Source organism: Bombina bombina, chromosome 12 (genome assembly GCF_027579735.1).
Source record: "Bombina bombina isolate aBomBom1 chromosome 12, aBomBom1.pri, whole genome shotgun sequence".
Lineage (NCBI taxonomy): Eukaryota > Metazoa > Chordata > Amphibia > Anura > Bombinatoridae > Bombina > Bombina bombina.
Genome location: NC_069510.1, coordinates 109,899,784 through 109,923,745, shown reverse-complemented (window position 1 = coordinate 109,923,745; position 23,962 = coordinate 109,899,784). Strand labels below are relative to the sequence as shown.

The following is a 23,962-nucleotide window of genomic DNA, read 5'->3' as shown; positions in this document are numbered from 1 at the left end:
TCCAAGTTATGAAGGAGGCGGACATCTCCAACTCGGAGTATACGTCTTGTGAGGTGTATGAAATGGCCCGGATTATCCATGCCCATCAGTTATGTTCCGATTGCCGTTCTAGAGTTCTCTCTTCCCCCAAATCAGGGAATGTAGAGTGCGTTGAGTCATCCGCCCCTGAGGATTCCATGTCCTGTGAAGTGCGTGCCTCAGAACCTTCTTTTACTACACAAGCAGTTGTCCCTATGGCCGTTACGCCTTCTTCGGAAGGCGGCCTGTTTCCTCCAGAGGTTACGGCACGGTTCCGCATGGCCATATCTATGGCACTGGCACATTTACATCTCCCAAGAGAAGTATTTTTAAGATACTGTCTGTGTTCTGTTAACCAGGGTTCGTCAAGCGTGAGATCGCCTGAACCAGTTTGACCTTCTGGGGAAGCGATGGCCTCTGAGGATTCAGGGGCCCCTCCCTCGGGCTGGGGTCGTCCATCAATCTGGCGGGGGAACATTTTGCCTTCAGTTATAGATTGGCACGTCTTCGTGTAATACTAAGGCATGTTTTGGCAGTGCTGGAGGTTTCCGGTCCTACTGGGCAGATGGATCCTCTGTCTTCCGTGCCGGGTGGCAAACTGGGTTAGACGTATGGGGATGAAGCCAATCTCCTTGACGTCTCTGTTTTTTCTTTTTTTTTTTCAAGTATCTGTTCCAGTTCTGAGCTTAGGAGAATAGGGCCTCTGGTCCTATTAGAGCTGGTCCTATTAGCGCACCCATTCTCCTTAGGCGCTCACCCTCTGGTGCTGCCTTCATTTTATTTGATCCGGTTAGGATGTGTTTAATTTGTTTTATGAAGCTCATGTCTGTTATGATTTTCCGTTTGGGTACGTTTCTTCTCTGGAACTGATACTTGCAATTTTGTGGTCACGTGAGTGGGGATAGTTGCGCAGTACTATATAATGACATAGTTATGTCTATAATTTATCAATCCCTTCGGGGGGCTTTGATTTTTCCTGGACCTTGGACAGTTTCGGAGTGTTCTCGTACCAGGCAGGTACTGGTCGTGCGCTAGCTGCTGTTCCTTATGGTTCATGTCACCCACGTGGTGCCAGTGTGCTGGTTACCTTGTAGAGTGCTGGGATGTTCACTTTGATAAATGTTCGTTTGTTCTTGTTACCATTACTAGGAGATGGAGGGACTACATCGATCCTCCTCTCGTCGAGGGGGTTCCGAACTTGGAGGCTCCTCATGAGAGGCATTTTGGCCTTGGAACCGAAGTTCCTCCATTTCCCATGGGTTTGGAGGTTTGGATGACCTCTGGGCGTCAGGGGTACCAGATGGATGATCGTTTTTAGTTTTCATTCTTGGTATCTTCTGGATGTCTGTTTTTTTTGGCCTAGTTGCATTACCTCTCGTAGGTTGCTGGGGCTACTGGTTGCCCTTCTTGAGTGGTCAGGTCATCTGTGTCTTCCTTACTACTTCCCTTTTTAGTATGTTGCATGCTCTCTAGGGAGCGCAGGGGTTGGATTTACTCCCTGATGTTTTTTTCTCCCGGCATCTCCTGGTCAACTGGCTGCCAGGAGTTGAGGCTTCCACCGTTTTTCCTGTGAGGTACAGGATTTTCCAGGAGGCTGATCCTTTAGGGGTCTTAGTGATATTATTACTTCTCATCCTAAGGGCTTGTAGGCCGGTGAGGTAGCTCAGTTAGTCAAATAGCCTGACTGACTTCAATAAAGCCTGTTTTAAAGACCCAAGGTCACAGGTCCAAATCCCGGCAGGGCTGACTTAGCCCTTCATCCTTCAAATGGAGCCTGTTCCGTGTAATCCCGCGACCTTCGACGACTATAAGAGATCTAGCCTTTGGAGTTTACTAGCAGAGGTCCTGGTTTCGGACGCTTTCCCGGGTGCTGGTTGCCCTTTTATTAGACCTGTTAAGATGTCTTCTAGGCTCTTTGGTCTCCATCTATTTCAAGCGTCCAATGTCCAGGGACATTGGGATGTGGGATGCACTGCCTAGGGTGCTCTTCTCCGTATGAGGTAACTTGTCTGTTCCTCAGGGGGTTTGAACTTCGATCGGGTTCTGGGGGTCTAGTTTATGACCATGTCTGAGAGTTCAGAGTCTGGATCTGGATCGGTCCTGGGCGGTTTGTTTTCAAACCTTTTAGTTTTGAAACATCGTTTTTTCCCTTCTGGTATCTACCTGAGGCTCAGCTTGCTGTCTTCCGGTGGGATCTGATAGTGGTCGTCGGGGGCAGTTATTGCACCTTGATGTGGGCTCGTGGTTGTCTGTGTTTCCACTGAGCTGTCGGTATGACCGCATGGTCTCTTATCACTTGGTTTCACCCTTCTCTCATCTCTTCTCCATGCCATGGAGGTTTCGGCATACAGTTTCCATTGCGGCCCCATGGTCCTTCTCTTCTCGTTTCCGAGGGGTTCTATCCTCCTTGCGTGCAAGAGGTCATGGAGCTGGATTCTGGTACTGGGACACTGTAGTTTAGTGTCTATCTCCCTGGTTTGGGAGTGGTCCTTCTTAGGAGGGAGCTGTGTAGGGGTTCTGGAACCCGAGCATGTAGTATTTCTGTCATGGCTTGTAGTAGCAAGCAAGATTTAAATAATAGTTGTTGTTCCCCCATGGGGTCGTTCCCTTTTAGGCCCCTCCTTTTTCTTCTGAGGTGTGGTTCGAAGAATTTTATATTCTTTGTTTTTGGACGTTGCCAATCCTTTTGGTCTGGGTCCGTTTCCTCGGAGTGGGGGTCGGGGATCTGACTGCTCTGCTGAGTCTTAACCGTGTACTTCCAGTTAATGCAGGTCTAGGTAGCCTACTCTACCCTGCCTACTTGCTGAAGGCTTGGTGTTTGAGTCTTGTTGTGGCAACTTTCTAATCTGGTCTCCAGCTTCGGTGGGGGCTTCACAGTGTTTCATCCCTCCACTGTTTCATGTGCTGCTGGTGTTGGATGTTCTTCTAAGGCGAGAGTTGCCGTTGATATTTTTCGAAATTTTCTGTGGGTTGATCTCCCACGATGGTTTAGGGTCAGCCTTGCTGCCTTGAGGCTGGAGCTCAGAGGTGGCTGTGTGTTTTCACAAGATAGCCTTTTTTTTTTTTTTCTCTGATAGGATAAATTAGTTTACTATCCTTGTCTACAGGCTCTGAATTTCTTCAGCTTCAGATGGGTTTCTTCCTATGTTGTCTGCTTTTAGCAGTTGTGTCTGCTAAACTATGGTACAGTGAGGAGCCTGTGGCTTCCTTGAAGCACCATAAGTTGTATGGTGTGTAAGGGAGCTGAGGGTAGACCTTGGTTCTTTCTCGTGATCGCCTTTTCATAGGTGTGGAGTTGATCCCTGGTCCTTGTCCATCTAGGGAGTCATTCCCTGGGTGGTTGTCTTTAGCAACCTTGGGTTTGCTTTAGTCGTTTTGAGATTTTTTTTACCATAGTTGGTGGTCCTTTGGATACCTTATGGGTCCTCCGTTTTCCCCTTCAAGTGTAGGTCAGTGTTAATTTTGACAGCAAATTTAAATTTAGTCTTAGTTTTAGTCTTTTGACTAAAATGCCATTTTAGTTTTAGTCGTATTTTAGTTATCTGAATTGCTTTAGTTTCGGTCTAGTTTTAGTCGACTGAATCTCCAGTATATTTTAGTCAACTAAATCTCCAGTAGCTTTTAGTCGACTAAAATGTTAGGGGTTTAGTTAAAGTGTAATGCATTATTTAAGCATTTCTCTATCATTTACAAACTGATTATATACTCCAGGAGTAAACATAACACCTGTTAATATTTATGGTATTAAGGTTTAAACATGCAATACAGACACAGATTTAGCCGTTGTGATATGTAACATCTAAACTTAAAATTAAATAAAACCGGGGGGCGGAGTCAACTCTGAGAAAGAAAGGTCGCATGTTGCCACAGCTCTGCTGTATACTTTCCAAAAAATGCATATTTGGCCTTTGTACTCAGCAAATTTAACACTCATAAAGTGCCTAATTGCTCACTGAGCATCATTCAGAAATTCGGAGTCTGAAGGACAATGAGAAGTTAAGCTGGCCTGACTGTTTTGTCGGAGGAACAAGTTGAGGCCTTTTTAGAGCAGCCATCTTTAATCTACACGAGAAGGATAATCCACAAAAACCTTTCTAAGCTCACCATGGCGTTCGCTTGCTGCCTCTTGAAGGACATCGGGGCCCTTCTAAAGCAATATCAACTCTGCTTCACTGAATCTATGCAATCTATTGTGAACCTACCTAACCCAGATGTTAAAGCCCAGCCTGCCGGCAAATTGGAGGATACGCGCTCTTGTGATCCTCTGCAACTCAGCAGCACACCCCTGAACGAGATCTCACCTTCCATACGGGAGGCTGGAGGCTTCTGCCTTTCCGAGAGACAGATTGCTGATCAACAGTCTAAAGACCCGGAGCGGGCTTTGCTGCGAACTAAGCAACTATCAATGAGTGGGGATCGTTCCGGGAGTGCTAACATTCAGGTTGAGCGCCCTACTATTTGTTCTGCTGATCTGAGTTGGGGGTCAACAATGGCGCTGATCTCCCCTCAGCACATACCGCTCCAGAAACTTGCGCTGCAGGGAACTCCACCATCCCCTTTTAAAGCCGGTATCGGCTAGAACACACTCTCCCGGCTGGTCCTATGCAGCGGTAACATAGTCTGGGACATACTCTGGGACAGCCATGTTTACATCTTACCGGATCGTTCTATTGTTAAGCTTGCTCTGGGGCACGGCACGCGACAATTACCGGTGAATCAGAGGACTGAATGTGTGATCTTGTTTTTTGGATTATGTTGTCATCTAAGGGGAACACTTATACACACGATAATATGTGGACCTCTTACGCTAGGCCAACTGCGCTTTATAATAGACACTTCATTGCAAGCCGTGTTAACTATCACTTTAAGATACGGGCTGGACATTTTATATTTTGTAACCTCTTATTTCTGGGACTTCCTATTGTCAACTTTTGAGTTTCAGACCCTTCGATGTCATAAGCCCAGCTTGATAGTTGGAAAATACTGGTTCACTTTAGTTTAATATATGTTTGCCTGTTTGTTAGTTGAGCCTATTTTACTCAGTTACGTGAGTGTGCCAGATATTTAATACAGATGTGTGAGTGTGTCCACTGTTAATTATATTGTCACTTTTCTCTATATAGATGACTGTAGATTAATATGTCCAACCACACATTCTCTGCCTACTTATGTGCCTTCTGAACAGTTTCCTCATTGCGTTTTAGTTTAAGTAACCTCTGTATACAGTTACTAAGCTGGTATTGCATTATTTACAAAGAGAGATGTTCTTATGTGTATTTCTAATTGTCGCTCATACAACGCCCTATTTTTTATATCAAGCTCTATGTTGCTCCCCATGATTATGCTCCTACAGGTGTAACTAGCTAGGTGTGAGATTTTTGCTTAAAATATTAATGACCTAGGATGTCACATATTCTACCGAGATAATCAACTGTCTACTGTTCCTTTAATTCATAGAGGTTCCAGCTTCTTTGTTTAACTGCTTTACATTTTAGATATAACTTTTTAAACATGTAGAGGTTGTTCCCCTCAGTGCAAAGAATTATTTGTTAGGATAAGTCCGGTCTTATTGTATATTTATATATAGTCAATGATTGCAAGCTCCTATTACATTTGGTATGATCACTGTAGGTGTATGTATGTTTATCATTCTGCACTCTCAAACTCCTCTCATGTTAGTCACGCACTCTGAGGGATAAATAGCACTATTACATGGTGATATCTTTATTTCATTCCCATGCCTGTTTGGCTAAGGCTGGACCTTGGCCCCTACATGTACCCTCCAATTCTAGGGAAATCTCTATTGTAATAGACACACTCCTAGTAATATGGTGCAGCCTTTGATTTGGACGCTCCCCTGCTAGCGGCCGAAGCAGTGGGCGCGTGTTTCTTATAAGTGTGTGGCTATATAGATGAATTTTAGTTTTAACTACATGTTGCCATTAACTCTTGGTAATTGTCATATAAACAGAGCTACTACATATGACTGACTCATCTACCCTTCCCATACCGGATGTCCTGACAGAAATGGAAGCCTTCCATTTATATAATCAAGCTTAGCTTGTCCCGCTAGGGGCTTGCTATATCCCTTTATTGCGTACAGTCTCCTTTACCTTGCTCTGGTACATATCCTTGAAGTTTGGTTCGCCCCAGCCCATAGTAGGTGTTCCTAGGCCCTTATTATAACCGGAGACATACTTCCTTATTATTATTTGCCCTAACCAATTATTTCAATAACGTAGAGTTCCCTCTATCATATCTCCCATACCTAACTGCCCACCTCCCCCCCCATACCATAATAATGTACCTCCTAATTTAGGAGATCTAACTACACGACTTATCTTGCCCATGTCGTATCCTGCTTATTCCTACTTAATTATTTTACTATGTTGGTGTTACCAGTTCTACCACATATTTTTATACATAGCATTTCCGTATACTTAATAACAATAATTTACTTTATCATAAATCCCATTAGACAAATATCCTACTATACTTACGTATCATACCAAACTATCTAACCAGAAACGGCATTTGTCAATGTTGCTTGAATTATATCTTGTTATTCTTCTCTGTCATATAATTATAGAAAAGAGGTTCTTAACTCTTCCATAATATAGCCTGTGTTATAGTTATTATCTATGTGGATGGAAGTAGTATATGTGAAGTATACCATTTATGCATGTTCTGTACGATGTTATTTTGCATAAGCTGTATTGGTTTTTCGCACAACCTCAATAAAAATCTTTATTTAAAAAAAAAAAAAAAATTAAATAAAACCAAGTTTCATAAAAATATAAAAAAACAAAACTGTAAACTGTATTGGCTGTATTGCACATATTACCCAATATAAAAACTCTAACAGTTCTCTGTTAATAATTAAAACAAGTATCAAGTAACTCAACACAACAAAAAGTTTCTGCAGCTAGCACAGGCACAGCATAACTTAAACCCATATTCGTGGGTTATGCTTATTTCTATAGGAAGAATCAAATGATTGTTCACAGATTCGAAAAAATTTTGGCAACGATATTAGCACTGCTCTAGAACTTCCAAACTCATTATATACTCCTGGAGTAAAGGTTTATTAACCTGTTTTTATTTATGGTATTAAAGTTTGAACATGCAATACAGATTTAACAGATGTAACTGTTGTGGTATATAACGTCTTTATCTTAAAATTTAATAAAATTAAGTTTTGTAAATTTTACAAAAGATCAGTAATTGGATATGGATTTATTATAACACCTTGCATAAAATGTTTTTGTCAGCAAATTTTGATTTAGTTTTAGTCATAGTCTTTTGACTAAAATGTAATTTTGATTTAGTTTTAGTCATAGTCTTTAGACTAAAATGTCATTTTAGTTTTAGTCGTATTTTAGTCATTAAATTTTCTTTAGTTTTATAGTCATTTTAGTCTAGTTTTAGTCGACGAAATTAACTCAGGTGTAGGCTCTCTTCCTTCGGGTCAGGGTAAGTTCTGTGCGATCAGAAAGCCCACTGGACTTGGTTCCTCTGGGGTTTTTTGTGCTCAATGGATTCTAGAGATTCTGAGTAGTCTCTAGGACAGCCTTGCAGCTGTTAACTGATGGGCAGTTACTTGGTCCTTTCAGGTTTTTAAACCCTTGTGTCTAAGTGTTACTGTTTGTTTATCGGGTGTTGGGTAATTTCATGCTGTGGTGCCCTTCAAAGGGGCCACCTTCTGTACCTGCCCTTTGTTTGCATTCAGTGTCCTCTATAGCTTTGGTATTGTTTTCCCAAAAGTAATGAATGCAGCTGTGGACTCTTCCCGTTTAAGAAGAAAAACGTAAGTTATGCTTACATGATAATTTTCTTTTCTTCTGACGGGAAGAGTCCACAGCTCCCCGGACGTGCTTTTTCTATGGGGCAGGCGTATTTTAGTTTTTTATTCTTCTGGCACCTATTTCACCCTGATATTTCTCCTACTGTTCCTTGTTCCCTTGGCAGAATGACTGGGGGATGAAGGAAGTGGGAGGAGTATTTAAGCCTTTGGCTGGGGTGTCTTTGCCTCCTCCTGGTGGCCAAGTTCTGAATTCCCAAAAGTAATGAATGCAGCTGTGGCCTCTTCCCGTCAGAAGAAAAGAAAATTATTAGGTAGGCATAATTTAAGTTTTTAAGAGTCTCGCATAACCCCCCCCACCCACCCCTCGGGACCGGTGAACAGGAGTACATGCTGTAGTTATGCTTAGATAGTCTGTGTGTAGGGCAGTGCTACATTGTGTCTCACTTAGGTTGGGGAACCAGAGGAACTCAAGATCGGGAGTATATAATGTAGTTACCCTGAGAAAAAGGGCCACATACTAAACCACAACAAAAAATGGTGTTAAAGTACTGGGGGTGTGTGTGTGTGAGATAGTGTGCGTGGGTCTTTGCGTTCTGGGATAGCCTGTTTTGCTTTGTGCCTTTTATCTAAGCTCTATATATCAGTACCCATGGCTCATTTCTCTTGCAAGTACGTGGTGTGATAGATAATGAAGTAATTTATCATTTATTCTAGTATGTAAATATATTTTTTTAAAATATATATTTTTTTTATCTCTCTTTTAGGAGAGCGAGACTATGGCCCACCGATTGACTTATGGGGAGCCGGCTGCATCATGGCAGAGATGTGGACCAGGAGCCCAATAATGCAGGGAAACACTGAGCAGCACCAGCTAACGCTAATCAGCCAGCTGTGCGGCTCCATTACTCCAGAGGTGAGTGTGCAAAGTGAAAATGTCAGATGGAAATAACCACTATAATGAGAAATATAACAGGAGAAAGAGATAGAAATGGAGGACATCTGTATGAGGATGCCACAGGTCCAATATGACCGTATAACTGGGAGCAGTTTGTAAATTGTTTTATCCATACAGAAAAATACGTTTTATGACTGTTGTCCCTCAAATTTAATTTCTTGTTACTTTATACGGTGCAGCTGTCAGTTCACTGTTACCATATACATAGGCTTCTGTCTTGTGATATTCATATCTCATTTTAAATTTAGTTGGTTCAGTTAGGTGACCTTCAGTGTCACAGATCAGGCAGAGGTTTAGCTGATAACGTTGATTGCTGAATCAGGGCAACTTTTGTTTCTATCTTCTTGTGGGTGTAACGTATAGTGACTGCTTTATGGTTATATGGCGCACGCTCTCTATCGAACCTGTTTTGGATTACATTAAATGTCCTGCTACCAGAGAAGGTGTAACGCTCAGACACAAATTATAAACATTGCCCGGTATCCATAACTAACTATGAGTGTAATATTTTTAAAAATTAATTTTATAACCAAACAATAAAATATAAATATTCATGCATGTGTGTGGTAGGTTCAAAGACTAATAATAAATCAGCAAATTAATAAAATTAAAAAATTAAAAATCAAGAGGATAGAGGAAAATAAAGGAAAAAAATCAATAATTTTTTTCAGGATCATCAAGAATAATTTGATAATAGTCCACAACATTAGCTAATATTTAAAGTGATTGTAAACGTAAACAATTATCTCAACAATATTTCTGAGAAGTTTCATTCATTAAAATCATTGTAGGCGCTAAATTGATATGAATAATTACCCTTTAATTTTGTTTTACATTTCGCCATTCCTCCACCTGCAACCCATAGTTTTATTTCTGTGTAAATTGACGAATCATGCTATAGCCAATTGTATTGCGCCCCCTTTGGCATCCAGCAAGTTAATAACTCCCCTGGTTTTGATGCCAAAGGGGGCGCAATACGATTGGCTACAGCATGATTCGTCATTTTACACAGAAATAGACTATGGGTTGCGGGCGGAAGAATGGCGAAATGTAAAACAAAATGAAAGGGTAATTACTTATATAATTTAGCGTCTACAATGATTTTGATGACAAAGTGCCCATCATTTACTTTTTTATTACAAAGATTGTTGAGATAATCATTTAAGTTTACAATCATTTAAAAGATAAAGTTTTCAATAAGCAAAACAAGTTATTTTAAAAAAAAATGTAGTAGAAGGGGAAGTACAATAAAGTGACAATATGTACCAGGCAAGGCCACCCCTAATTCCCACACTGTGATATTTCTAAGTAATGTCATTCCAATAAAATTCTACATTTGAGATATGAAACCCCAAAATTGTCTTTTGTGATTAAGACAGAGCAAACAATTGTTCAAAAAAGTTTCCAATTTACTTCTATTACCAAATTTGCTTTGTTCCCATGGTATTCTTTGTTGAAGAGATACCTAGGTAGGCATCTGGAGCTCTACATGGCAGGAAATAGTGCTGCCATCTAGTGATCTTGCAAATAAATAACATTATTGCAGAACTGCTACCATATAGTGCTTCAGACACGTGGACGCAAAGAAAATTTGATAATAGAAGTAAATTGGGAAATTGGTTTCAGGTCCCTTTTAAGAAAGAAAGCCAGTTTGTCAGCCTTAAGTCTATTCAAAATTAAACTTTCATAATTCAGAGCAGCCATTTTAAGCAACTTTCTAATTTACTCCTATCTTCAATTTTTCTTCGTTCTCTTGGTATCTTTATTTGAATATAAGCTTAGGAGCCGGACCATTTTTAAAAAAAAAAAAATTTCTTGAAACAAACTTTATTGTTAGAATTTGCATAATACATTAAGGCAGCAGAATACATAACAAATGATTTGACATATAAACTCTGTAGTAGTTCTGCCGTATCATACAGCTAAAGTTCTTGGTTAATATAAGGATAACAGTCCAATAATACAAAGGGTAATTCAATTTTAGTGGTGGGTTGTGGGTCCACCGGCTTGAGCTTGTTAAGGAGCCGGCCCATTTTTGGTTCAGCACCTGGGTAGCGCTTGCTGATTGGTGGCTACATTTTCAGATAGTGTATCCAGGTGCTGAACCAAAAATGGGCTGGCTCCTATGCTTACATTCTTGCTTTTCAAATAAAGATTCTAAGAGAACAAAGAAAAATTGAAAATAGGAGTAAATTAGAAAGTTGCTTAAAATTGCCTGCTCTATCTGAATCATGAAAGTTTTTAATTTTGACTAGACTGTCCCTTTTAATATAAGGCTTTTCAAGCTAAAGCGTTGACTCCCCAAACCTTCTATTCCATAATAGACGGGCAGGATGTTTGTTTCCAATATAACTGGGTGAAACACAGTTTGTCATAATTTTAAAAAGAGCTGGTCTATATTTACAAGTTATCATAGGGGGATAGTTTGGGAGGAAAATTAATGGGTTGGGTTCTATGGTGCAACCTAAGGAGAGTTCCTTAGCTTTGATCACCTGGATTGAGTAGGATTTAATTGCCTTGTGTTCCCAACAAATATGACCAAGAGAAGGCCTTCACTCACAGCCTTTCCAACACTCTCCAGGTACAGAAGAATAGATGAAGTGTAAATGAGTTGGTATGAGATACCATCTCAGTAATTTAACATTTGTTTCTATTAGAGGCAGAAATTGAAGATGTTTTTTTTGTTTTTTTTATTCCATTGTTCTCTCATTATGGGTGTATTCTCTTTTTAACCTTTAAGCTGACAATGATTTCTTGTATCACAGGTCTGGCCCAACGTAGATAAATATGAGTTATACCAGAAGCTGGAGCTGCCCAAAGCCCAGAAGAGAAAAGTGAAGGAGAGGCTAAAGGCTTATGTCAAAGACCCTTATGCTCTGGACCTTATAGACAAGCTGCTGGTTTTGGATCCAGCTACGAGAACAGACAGTGATGACGCTCTTAATCATGATTTCTTCTGGTCTGACCCAATGCCATCTGACCTGAAAAATATGTTATCGACCCACAATCAGTCCATGTTTGAATATTTAGCTCCTCCAAGACGACGGGGAGGTCATATGCCCCAACAGCCAGCCAATCAGGGCAGGAACCCTGCTGCAGCAAACCAATCTGAATTTGACAGAGTTTTCTAAAGACTCTCTGTGAACTTGAACATTTTGCCTTATTTATGGGACCTAGAAAGTTAACCCACACGTGGCTCATTTCTCCTCTGAGAACCAGCGATCATTTATTTTAAAACGGCATTTTCACATAGTAATAAGACCAGATCACTTTCCTTTGTATCAGGAAAGATCCAACAAACAACCACTTTGAAATTGAGCATTTTTTCATAATTTTTTTTTCTTTCAGGTTGGGATTCTCATACAGATTTCAGTCACGCTGTAGCGGAATAAACAAGCACTTTGTAAATGAATGTGTATTCCCTTTTCTAGTAGTGAAGGATCAGTTAACTGCTGGATCCAGGGTGAATTTAAAGGGTTTTCTTCCCTCACTAGAAGGATCTACTGCCTTTATGCTACATGTCCTTTTCAGAACCTAGAAAAGGTAACTGCTACTGACAGATTTTTCTAATATATAAATTAAAACTTGTTATACTTGAAATAAATAATGGGCATTATTCAGAAAACTTGGGCCCTTATACTTCCATGTTACTAGCCGAGAGTGGTTGCTGTTTTATAGAATATTATGTTGTGGTATCTCTAGGCTTCCTGTGTTCTCCTTTATTATGTTTTTTTTTTATAAGAACCCTAAATTAAATGCTTTTTTTTTCTACTGTTCTCGTCTGATGCACATTTTTTTTCCCCCCTCTAGATAAGTGGATTAGGTACAAATGTGACCGTTAATGTTTACACAACATCAGTTACTATAGTGCTAAACCAGCTTAATATATAGGCAGTATCTGGCTTCAGAAATAAAATGTGGACATTTATTCTATAAAAAAAATCACATAAGGAATTCATATACAGTAAGTAAGAGTCCTAATCCAATGCGGCAAAGCGTATACCGAATCCGTGCAGTGAGACAGGAAATCCTTTTCACAATATAATAAAGTTATTAAACGTAAGGTGCAGCTTCTTACTTACACCGTAATTAAAGCAGACTGGTGTGGATGTCCTCTTGAAAAAGAACCCCTTTCCGGTGCGGCTCTGTAAGTGATTATACAGCTACTGGAGTAGTTTAAACAGTAGTCCTGATGTTCCTGTTTTTTGTTCAACTCTACCGCTACTGATCCTCGAGTATACGGAAGCCCCAATAGGGCAAAAAAGAGCAACGGGTTTCGGCTGGATGCCTTTCTCACGCTCTATCCTACAGTTACTCTATCGCATTATATAAGCCACGTTCGATGCCTCACAGTTTGCTGTTTCTGTTATCATTCCTGAAAAGTCTTATGTTAAAAAAAAAGAGAGAAATGTCAGTTTCTCCTGTTAAGTGTAGTCAGTCCACGGGTCATCCATTACTTATGGAATATTTCTCTTCCTAACAGGAAACTGCAAGAGAATTACCCAGCAGAGCTTGCTATATAGCTCCTCCCCTCACCTGTCATACTCAGTCATTCTCTTGCAGCCAAACAGATAGGAAGCTGTGAGAGATCTGTGGTGTTTTTTAACTTAGTTTTATTTCTACAATCAAAAGTTTGTTATTTTTAAATGGCACCGGAGTGTGCTGTTTATTCTCAGGCAGCTTTAGAAGAAGAATCTGCCTGAGTTTTTTTCTATGGCCTTAGCAGACGTAACTAAGACCCACTGGCTGTTCTCATCTGAGGAAAAAGTGAGGTAACTTCAGAGAAGGGGAATAGCATGCAGGGCCCCCTGCAACAAATAGGTATGTGCAGTAAATTATTTTCTGAGGAATGGAATTGACTGAGAAAATACTGCTGATGCCATTGTAAAGTAAGTTCAGCCTTAAATGCAGCGATAGCGACTGGTATTAGGCTGATGAGTGTGTGTGCACTGAATGTATTTTCTAAGGAATGGAATTGACTCTGAAAATACTGTAAATACTGAAATAATGTATGAGCCTTAACTGCAGTAAATGTGACTGGTAGCAGGCTTATTAATAATAATACATAACTTTCAAATGTATGTTTAAAACGTTTACTGGCATGTTAATCGTTTTTGTGAGGTACTTGGTGATAAAACTTATTGGGGCTTGATTTTTACCACATGGCCATTTTTATTTTCTGCATAGAAACAGTTTCTGAGCTTCCCCACTGTTGTAATATAAGTGAAAATTTACCTCACAGAGGGAGGTAATCAGTCACAGTAGTCCTGTGTCAGTGTATTTGACTGTGAGAAAAACGTTAATTATATAATTGTTATCCGTTTTTGGGTACTAAGGGGTTAATCATCCATTTGCTGGTGGGTGCAATCCTTTGCTAACTTAATACATTTACTGTGAAAATTTGGTTGCTATAACTATTTTTGTTCATTGTTATTTCAACTGTGTCAGTTTTTCTGTGCTTCTTAAAGGCACAGTAACGTTTTTTATATTGCTTGTAAATTAATTTTGAAAAGTATTTCCAAGTTTGCTAGTCTCATTGCTAGTTTGTTTAAACATGTCTGACTTAGATGAATCTCTTTGTTCACTATGTTTAAAGGCCAATGTGGAGCCCAATAGAAATTTGTGTACCAATTGCATTGATGCTACTTTGAATAAAAGTCAATCTTTACATGTAAAGAAATTATCACCAGACGACGAGGGGGAAGTTATGCCGACTAACTCTCCTCACGTGTCAGTACCTGCGCCTCCCGCTCAGGAGGTGCGTGATTTGTGGCGCCAAGTACATCAGGGAGGCCCTTACAAATCACTTTGCAAGACAGAAGTATTATCTAAGTTGCCAGATTTAAGAGGCAAGCGCGATAGCTCTGGGTTAAGGATAGAGCGCGCGGATGAGATGAGAGCCATGTCAGATACTGCGTCACAGTTTGCAGAACGTGAGGACGGAGAGCTTCATTCTGTGGGTGACGGATCTGATCCAGGGAGACTGGATTCAGAGATTTCCAATTTTAAATTTAAGCTAGAGAACCTCCGCACATTGCTAGGGGAGGTATTAGCGGCTCTGAATGATTGTAACACGGTTGCAATTCCAGAGAAATTATGTAGGTTGGATAAATACTATGCGGTGCCGGTGTGTACTGACGTATTTCCTATACCAAAAAGGCTTACAGAGATTATTAGCAAGGAGTGGGATAGACCTGGTGTGCCTTTTACCCCTCCTCCCATATTTAGGAAAATGTTTCCTATTGACGCCACCACACGAGACTTATGGCAGACGGTCCCTAAGGTGGAGGGAGCAGTTTCTACTTTAGCTAAGCGTACCACTATCCCGGTGGAGGATAGTTGTGCCTTTTCAGATCCAATGGATAAAAAATTAGAGGGTTACCTTAAGAAAATGTTTGTTCAACAAGGTTTTATTTTACAGCCCCTTGCATGCATTGCGCCTGTCACTGCTGCGGCAGCATTCTGGTTTGAGTCTCTGGAAGAGGCCATTCGCTCAGCTCCATTGGATGAAATAATGAACAAGCTTAAAACACTTAAGCTAGCTAACGCATTTGTTTCTGATGCCGTTGTGCATTTAACCAAAATTATGGCTAAGAACTCCGGATTCGCCATCCAAGCGCGCAGAGCGCTATGGCTTAAATCCTGGTCAGCTGACGTGACTTCTAAATCTAAATTGCTTAATATTCCTTTCAAAGGGCAGACCTTATTCGGGCCCGGCTTGAAAGAAATTATTGCTGACATTACGGGAGGTAAGGGCCATGCTCTACCTCAGGACAGGGCCAAATCAAAGGCCAAACAGTCTAATTTTCGTGCCTTTCGTAACTTCAAGGCAGGAGCAGCATCAACTTCCTCCGCTCCAAAACAGGAAGGAGCTGTTGCTCGTTACAGGCAGGGCTGGAAAGTTAACCAGTCCTGGAACAGGGGCAAGCAGGCCAAGAAACCTGCTGCTGCCCCCAAGACAGCATGAAGAGAGGGCCCCCTATCCGGAAACGGATCTAGTGGGGGGCAGACTTTCTCTCTTCGCCCAGGCTTGGGCAAGAGATGTCCAGGATCCCTGGGCGTTGGAGATCATATCCCAGGGATATCTCCTGGACTTCAAGACTTCTCCTCCATGGGGGAGATTTCATCTTTCAAGGTTATCAGCAAACCAAACAAAGAAAGAGGCGTTTCTACGCTGTGTACAAGACCTCTTACTAATGGGGGTAGTCCACCCAGTTCCGCGGACGGAACACGGGCAGGGATTCTATTCAAATCTATTTGTGGTTCCCAAAAAAGAGGGAACCTTCAGACCAATCTTGGACTTAAAAATCCTAAACAAATTTCTAAGAGTTCCATCATTCAAAATGGAGACTATTCGAACCATCCTTCCCATGATCCAAGAGGGTCAGTACATGACCACGGTGGACCTAAAGGATGCCTACCTTCACATACCGATTCACAAGGACCATTACCGGTATTTGAGATTTGCCTTCCTAGACAGGCATTACCAGTTTGTAGCTCTTCCCTTCGGATTAGCTACGGCTCCAAGAATCTTTACAAAAATTCTAGGATCATTTCTGGCGGTACTAAGACCGCGAGGCATAGCGGTGACTCCGTACCTAGACGACATTCTGATACAAGCGTCAAGTTTTCAAACTGCCAAGTCTCATACAGAGATAGTTCTGGCATTTCTGAGGTCGCATGGGTGGAAGGTGAACGTGGAAAAGAGTTCTCTATTACCACTTACAAGAGTTCCCTTTCTAGGGACTCTTATAGATTCTGTAGAGATGAAAATTTACCTGACAGAGGCCAGGTTATTAAAACTTCTAAATGCTTGTCGTGTCCTTCACTCCATTCCACACCCGTCAGTAGCTCAGTGCATGGAAGTAATCGGCTTAATGGTAGCGGCAATGGACATAGTACCATTTGCGCGCCTGCATCTCAGACCGCTGCAATTGTGCATGCTAAGTCAGTGGAACGGGGATTACTCGGATTTGTCCCCCCTACTAAATCTGGATCAAGAGACCAGAGATTCTCTTCTATGGTGGCTCTCTCGGCCACATCTGTCCAAGGGGATGACCTTTCGCAGGCCAGATTGGATGATTGTAACAACAGACGCCAGCCTTCTAGGCTGGGGAGCAGTCTGGAATTCCCTGAAAGCTCAGGGATTATGGACTCAGGAGGAGAAACTCCTCCCAATAAATATTCTGGAGTTAAGAGCAATATTAAATGCTCTCCTAGCTTGGCCTCAGTTAGCAACTCTGAGGTTCATCAGATTTCAGTCGGACAACATCACGACTGTGGATTATATCAACCATCAAGGGGGAACCAGAAGTTCCCTAGCGATGTTGGAAGTCTCAAAGATAATTCGCTGGGCAGAGTCTCACTCTTGCCACCTGTCAGCGATCTACATCCCAGGCGTGGAGAACTGGGAGGCGGATTTTCTAAGTCACCAGACTTTTCATCCGGGAGAGTGGGAACTTCATCCGGAGGTCTTTGCTCAACTGGTTCGTCGTTGGGGCAAACCAGATCTGGATCTCATGGCGTCTCGTCAGAACGCCAAGCTTCCTTGTTACGGATCCAGGTCCAGGGACCCGGGAGCGGTGCTGATAGATGCTCTGACAGCCCCTTGGGTCTTCAACATGGCTTATGTGTTTCCACCATTCCCAATGCTTCCTCGTTTGATTGCCAAGATCAAACAGGAGAGAGCTTCAGTGATTCTGATAGCGCCTGCGTGGCCACGCAGGACCTGGTATGCAGACCTAGTGGACATGTCGTCCTGTCCACCGTGGTCTCTGCCTCTGAGACAGGACCTTCTAATTCAGGGTCCTTTCAAACATCCAAATCTAATTTCTCTGAGGCTGACTGCATGGAGATTGAACGCTTGATTCTATCAAAGCGTGGTTTCTCGGAGTCGGTTATTGATACCTTAATACAGGCTAGGAAGCCTGTTACCAGACAAATTTACCATAAAATATGGTGTAAATATTTACATTGGTGCGAATCCAAGAGTTACTCATGGAGTAAGGTTAGGATTCCTAGGATATTGTCCTTTCTACAAAAGGGTTTAGAAAAGGGCTTATCTACTAGTTCGTTAAAGGGACAGATTTCTGCTCTGTCTATTCTTCTACACAAACGTCTGGCTGAAGTTCCAGACGTTCAGGCTTTCTGTCAGGCTTTAACTAGGATTAAGCCTGTGTTTAAGTCTGTTGCTCCGCCGTGGAGTTTAAACTTAGTTCTTAATGTTCTTCAAGGCGTTCCATTTGAACCCCTTCATTCCATTGATATCAAGTTGTTATCTTGGAAAGTTCTGTTTTTGATGGCTATTTCCTCGGCTCGGAGAGTCTCTGAGTTATCTGCCTTACATTGTGATTCTCCTTATCTGATTTTCCATTCAGACAAGGTAGTTCTGCGTACTAAACCTGGGTTCTTACCTAAGGTAGTTACTAACAAGAATATCAATCAAGAGATTGTTGTTCCATCTCTGTGTCCTAACCCTTCTTCAAAGAAGGAACGACTTTTGCATAATCTGGACGTAGTCCGTGCCCTGAAATTCTATTTGCAGGCAACTAAGGATTTTCGTCAAACTTCTTCCCTGTTTGTCGTTTACTCTGGACAGGGGAGAGGTCAAAAGGCTTCGACTACCTCTCTCTCTTTTTGGCTTCGTAGCATAATTCGATTAGCCTATGAGACTGCTGGACAGCAGCCTCCTGAAAGGATTACAGCTCATTCTACTAGAGCTGTGGCTTCCACCTGGGCCTTTAAAAATGAGGCCTCTGTTGAACAGATTTGCAAGGCTGCGACTTGGTCTTCGCTTCACACTTTTTCAAAATTTTACAAATTTGACACTTTTGCTTTCTCGGAGGCTGTGTTTGGGAGAAAGGTACTTCAGGCAGTGGTTCCTTCTGTTTAATGTTCCTGCCTTGTCCCTCCCTTCATCCGTGTACTTTAGCTTTGGTATTGGTATTCCATAAGTAATGGATGACCCGTGGACTGACTACACTTAACAGGAGAAAACATAATTTATGCTTATCTGATAAATTCCTTTCTCCTGTAGTGTAGTCAGTCCACGGCCCGCCCTGTTTTTACGGCAGGTCTAAATTTTAATTAAACTCCAGTCACCACTGTACCCTATGGTTCCTCCTTTCTCGTATGCTTGGTCGAATGACTGAGTATGACAGGTGAGGGGAGGAGCTATATAGCAAGCTCTGCTGGGTAATTCTCTTGCAGTTTCCTGTTAGGAAGAGAAATATTCCATAAGTAATGGATGACCCGTGGACTGACTACACTACAGGAGAAAGGAATTTATCAGATAAGCATAAATTATGTTTTTCCATTCCCACTGAGCTGTAATGATGGGGTCCAGAAGTGTCAGTCTTCTTAAAGAGATATGAAACCCAAAACATTTTTATATTGCGATTCAGACAGAACAAGAAAACAAAGGAAATTTGATAATAAAAGTAAATTGGAAAGTTGATTAAAATTACATGCCCTATCTGAATAATGAAAGTTTAATTTTGACTAGACTGCCTCCTTAACTTCTGTTTCAGGATGAGAGTAGAAAGCAGCATCCATAAATCTACCCCATTGTGTAATGGTGTGAGAGAACGGTTAGGGCTCTGATCTGAGTTCTGATGAGTGGGCATGTGATGGACAGTGAGGTGCAGAGCCATGTAGCTGTGATGACTGATCTGAGCTCTGGTATGAGTATATGGCTGAGAGGGACTGCAGGACAAGGGGTTTGATCTGAGCTCTAGAATAAGTATATGGCTGAGAGGGACTGCAGGACAAGGGGTTTGATCTGAGGTCTGGTATGAGTATATGGCTGAGAGGGACTGCAGGACAAGGGGTTTGATCTGAGCTCTGGTATGAGTATATGGCTGAGAGGGACTGCAGGACAAGGGGTTTGATCTGAGGTCTGGTATGAGTATATGGCTGAGAGGGACTGCAGGACAAGGGGTTTGATCTGAGGTCTGTAATAAGTATATGGCTTAGAGGGACTGCAGGACAAGGGGTTTGATCTGAGGTCTGGTATGAGTATATGGCTGAGAGGGACTGCAGGACAAGGGGTTTGATCTGAGCCCTGGTATGAGTATATGGCTGAGAGGGACTGCAGGGCAATGGGTTTGATCTGAGGTCTGATGTTTGGCTATGTGGCTGAGAGCAGGGCTGCAGGACAAGGGGTTTGATCTGAACTCTGGAATGAGTATATGGCTGAAAGGGACTGCAGGACAAAGGTGTTTGAGGTGTTTGATCTGAGGTCTGATGTTTGGGTATATGGCTGAGAACAGGGCTGCAGGACAAGGGGTTTGATCTGAGCTCTGGAATAAGTATATGACTGAGAGGGACTGCAGGACAAGGGGTTTGATCTGAGGTCTGATGTTTGGGTATGTGGCTGAGAGCAGGGCTGCAGGACTAAGGCGTTTGATCTGAGGTCTGATGTTTGGGTATGTGGCTGAGAGCAGGGCTGCAGGACAAATGGGTTTGATCTGAGGTCTGATGTTTGGGTACGTGGCTGAGAGCAGGGCTGCAGGACAAGGGTTTGATCTGAGGTCTGATGTTTGGGTACGTGGCTGAGAGCAGGACAAATGGGTTTGATTTGAGGTCTGATGTTTGGGTACGTGGCTGAGAGCAGGGCTGCAGGACAAGGGTTTGATCTGATGTTTGGGTACGTGACTGAGAGCAGGGCTGCAGTACAAGGTGTTTGATCTGAGGTCTGATGTTTGGGTACGTGACTGAGAGCAGGGCTGCAGTACAAGGTGTTTGATCTGAGGTCTGATGTTTGGGTAAATGGCTGAGAGCAGGGCTGCAGGACAAGGGGTTTGATCTGAGGTCTGGAATGAGTATATGGCTGAGAGGGACTGAAGGACAAGGTGTTTGACCTGAGGTCTGATGTTTGAGTATGTGGCTGAGAATAGGGCTGCAGGACAAAAGGTTTGATCTGATGTTTGGGTATATGGCTGAGAGCAGGGCTGCAGGACAAGGTGTTTGATCTGAGGGCTGATGTTTGGGTATGTGGTTGAAAGAGGGGCTGCAGGGAGGTCTGATCTGAACTCTGGTGTGAGTATGCATCTGAGAGAAGTGCTGAATCACCAGGCTACTGATGTGTGGGTATGTGTCAGAGAGTGGCTGCAGGACCAGATGTCTGATTTGAGATCAGACATTGGCTTTAGAGTAAGAGAAGGGCTGCAGAGCTGGGCGATTTGTGCGGGTGTTGCTGAGAAGAGGTAATATGAGGTTTGATGGGGGGCATGTGCCTGAGAGTCGAACTCTATTTTACAAAAATATTGATTACATTATTAATTAATTCCTGCACTAGTGGAGTTACATTTCAGATTTCTTTCATGTAATTAACAAGAGTCCATGAGCTAGTGACGTATGGGATATACATTCCTACCAGGAGGGGCAAAGTTTCCCAAACCTTAAAATGCCTATAAATACACCCCTCACCACACCCACAAATCAGTTTTACAAACTTTGCCTCCAAGGGAGGTGGTGAAGTAAGTTGGTGCTAGATTCTACGTTGATATGCGCTCCGCAGCAAGTTGGAGCCCGGTTTTCCTCTCAGCGTGCAGTGAATGTCAGAGGGATGTGAGGAGAGTATTGCCTATTGAATGCAGTGATCTCCTTCTACGGGGTCTATTTCATAAGGTTCTCTGTTATCGGTCGTAGAGATTCATCTCTTACCTCCCTTTTCAGATCGACGATATACTCTTATATTTACCATTTCCTCTACTGATTCTCGTTTCAGTACTGGTTTGGCTTTCTACAAACATGTAGATGAGTGTCCTGGGGTAAGTAAGTCTTATTTTCTGTGACACTCTAAGCTATGGTTGGGCACTTTATTTATAAAGTTCTAAATATATGTATTCAAACATTTATTTGCCTTGACTCAGAATGTTCAACTTTCCTTATTTCCAGACAGTCAGTTTCATATTTGGGATTATGCTTTAAATTATCATATTTTTTCTTACCTCAAAAATTTGACTTTTTTCCCTGTGGGCTGTTAGGCTCGCGGGGGCTGAAAATGCTTCATTTTATTGTGTCATTCTTGGCGCGGACTTTTTTGGCGCAAAAATTCTTTTCCGTTTCCGGCGTCATACGTGTCGCCGGAAGTTGCGTCATTTTTGACGTTATTTTGCGCCAAAAATGTCGGCGTTCCGGATGTGGCGTCATTTTTGGCGCCAAAAGCATTTAGGCGCCAAATAATGTGGGCGTCTTATTTGGCGCCAAAAAATATGGGCGTCGCTTTTGTCTCCACATTATTTCAGTCTCATTTTTCATTTGCTTCTGGTTGCTAGAAGCTTGATGTTTGGCATTTTTTTCCCATTCCTGAAACTGTCTTATAAGGAATTTGATCTATTTTGCTTTATATGTTGTTTTTTCTCTTACATATTGCAAGATGTCTCACGTTGCATCTGAGCCAGAAGATACTACAGGAAAACCACTGCCTGCTGGATCTACCAAAGCTAAGTGTATCTGCTGTAAACTTTTGGTAGCTATTCCTCCAGCTGTTGTTTGTAATAATTGTCATGACAAACTTGTTAAAGCAGATAATATTTCCTTTAGTGATGTACCATTGCCTGTTGCAGTTCCCTCAACATCTAAGGTGCAGAATGTTCCTGATAACATAAGAGATTTTGTTTCTGAATCCATAAAGAAGGCTTTGTCTGTTATTTCTCCTTCTAGTAAACGTAAAAAGTCTTTTAAATCTTCTCTCTCTACAGATGAATTTTTAAATGAACACCATCATTCTGATTCTTTGGACTCTTCTGGTTCAGAGGATTCTGTCTCAGAGATTGATGCTGATAAATCTTCATATTTATTTAAGATGGAATTTATTCGCTCTTTACTTAAAGAAGTACTAATTGCTTTAGAAATAGAGGATTCTAGTCCTCTTGATACTAATTCTATACGTTTGGATAAGGTTTTTAAAGCTCCTGCGGTTATTCCAGAAGTCTTTCCTGTTCCTAATGCTATTTCTGCAGTAATTGCTAAGGAATGGGATAAATTGGGTAATTCATTTACTCCTTCTAAACGTTTTAAGCAATTATATCCTGTTCCGCCTGACAGGTTAGAATTTTGGGACAAAATCCCTAAAGTTGATGGGGCTATTTCTACCCTTGCTAAACGTACTACCATTCCTACGTCAGATGGTACCTCGTTTAAAGATCCTTTAGATAGAAAAATTGAATCTTTTCTAAGAAAAGCTTATCTATGTTCAGGTAATCTTCTTAGACCTGCTATATCATTGGCTGATGTTGCTGCAGCTTCAACTTTTTGGTTGGAAACTCTAGCGCAACAAGTAACAAATCGTGATTCTCATGATATTATTATTCTTCTCCAGCATGCTAATAATTTCATCTGTGATGCCATTTTTGATATTATTAGAGTTGATGTTAGATTTATGTCTCTGGCTATCTTAGCCAGAAGAGCTTTATGGCTTAAGACTTGGAATGCTGATATGGCTTCTAAATCAACTCTACTTTCCATTTCTTTCCAGGGAAACAAATTATTTGGTTCTCAGTTGGATTCTATTATTTCAACTGTTACTGGTGGGAAAGGAACTTTTTTACCACAGGATAAAAAGTCTAAAGGTAAAAACAGGGCTAACAATCGTTTTCGTTCCTTTCGTTTCAACAAAGAACAAAAGCCTGATCCTTCGTCCTCAGGAGCAGTTTCAGTTTGGAAACCATCTCCAGTCTGGAATAAATCCAAGCCTGCTAGAAAGGCAAAGCCTGCTTCTAAGTTCACATGAAGGTACGGCCCTCATTCCAGTTCAGCTGGTAGGGGGCAGGTTACGTTTTTTCAAAGAAATTTGGATCAATTCTGTTCACAATCTTTGGATTCAGAACATTGTTTCAGAAGGGTACAGAATTGGTTTCAAGATGAGACCTCCTGCAAAGAGATTTTTTCTTTCCCATGTCCCAGTAAATCCAGTGAAAGCTCAAGCATTTCTGAATTGTGTTTCAGATCTAGAGTTGGCTGGAGTAATTATGCCAGTTCCAGTTCCGGAACAGGGGATGGGGTTTTATTCAAATCTCTTCATTGTACCAAAGAAGGAGAATTCCTTCAGACCAGTTCTGGATCTAAAATTATTGAATCGTTATGTAAGGATACCAACGTTCAAGATGGTAACTGTAAGGACTATATTGCCTTTTGTTCAGCAAGGGAATTATATGTCCACAATAGATTTACAGGATGCA

The 23,962-nt window shown here is 41.6% G+C and overlaps 1 protein-coding gene across 2 annotated transcripts in view; it reads left to right on the top strand.

The window, feature by feature from the left end:
- CDK9 (cyclin dependent kinase 9) overlaps positions 1 to 12,548 on the top strand; it is a 50,573-nt gene extending 38,025 nt beyond the window's left edge. For both annotated transcript variants that reach the window (XM_053695890.1, XM_053695889.1), the window contains exons 6-7: positions 8,587 to 8,735; positions 11,543 to 12,548. In XM_053695890.1, the coding sequence (XP_053551865.1) occupies positions 8,587 to 8,735; positions 11,543 to 11,908 (515 nt within the window). In that variant the 3' untranslated portion in view covers positions 11,909 to 12,548. The remainder of the gene's footprint in view (positions 1 to 8,586; positions 8,736 to 11,542) is intronic.
- The last annotated feature ends 11,414 nt before the right edge of the window (positions 12,549 to 23,962 follow it).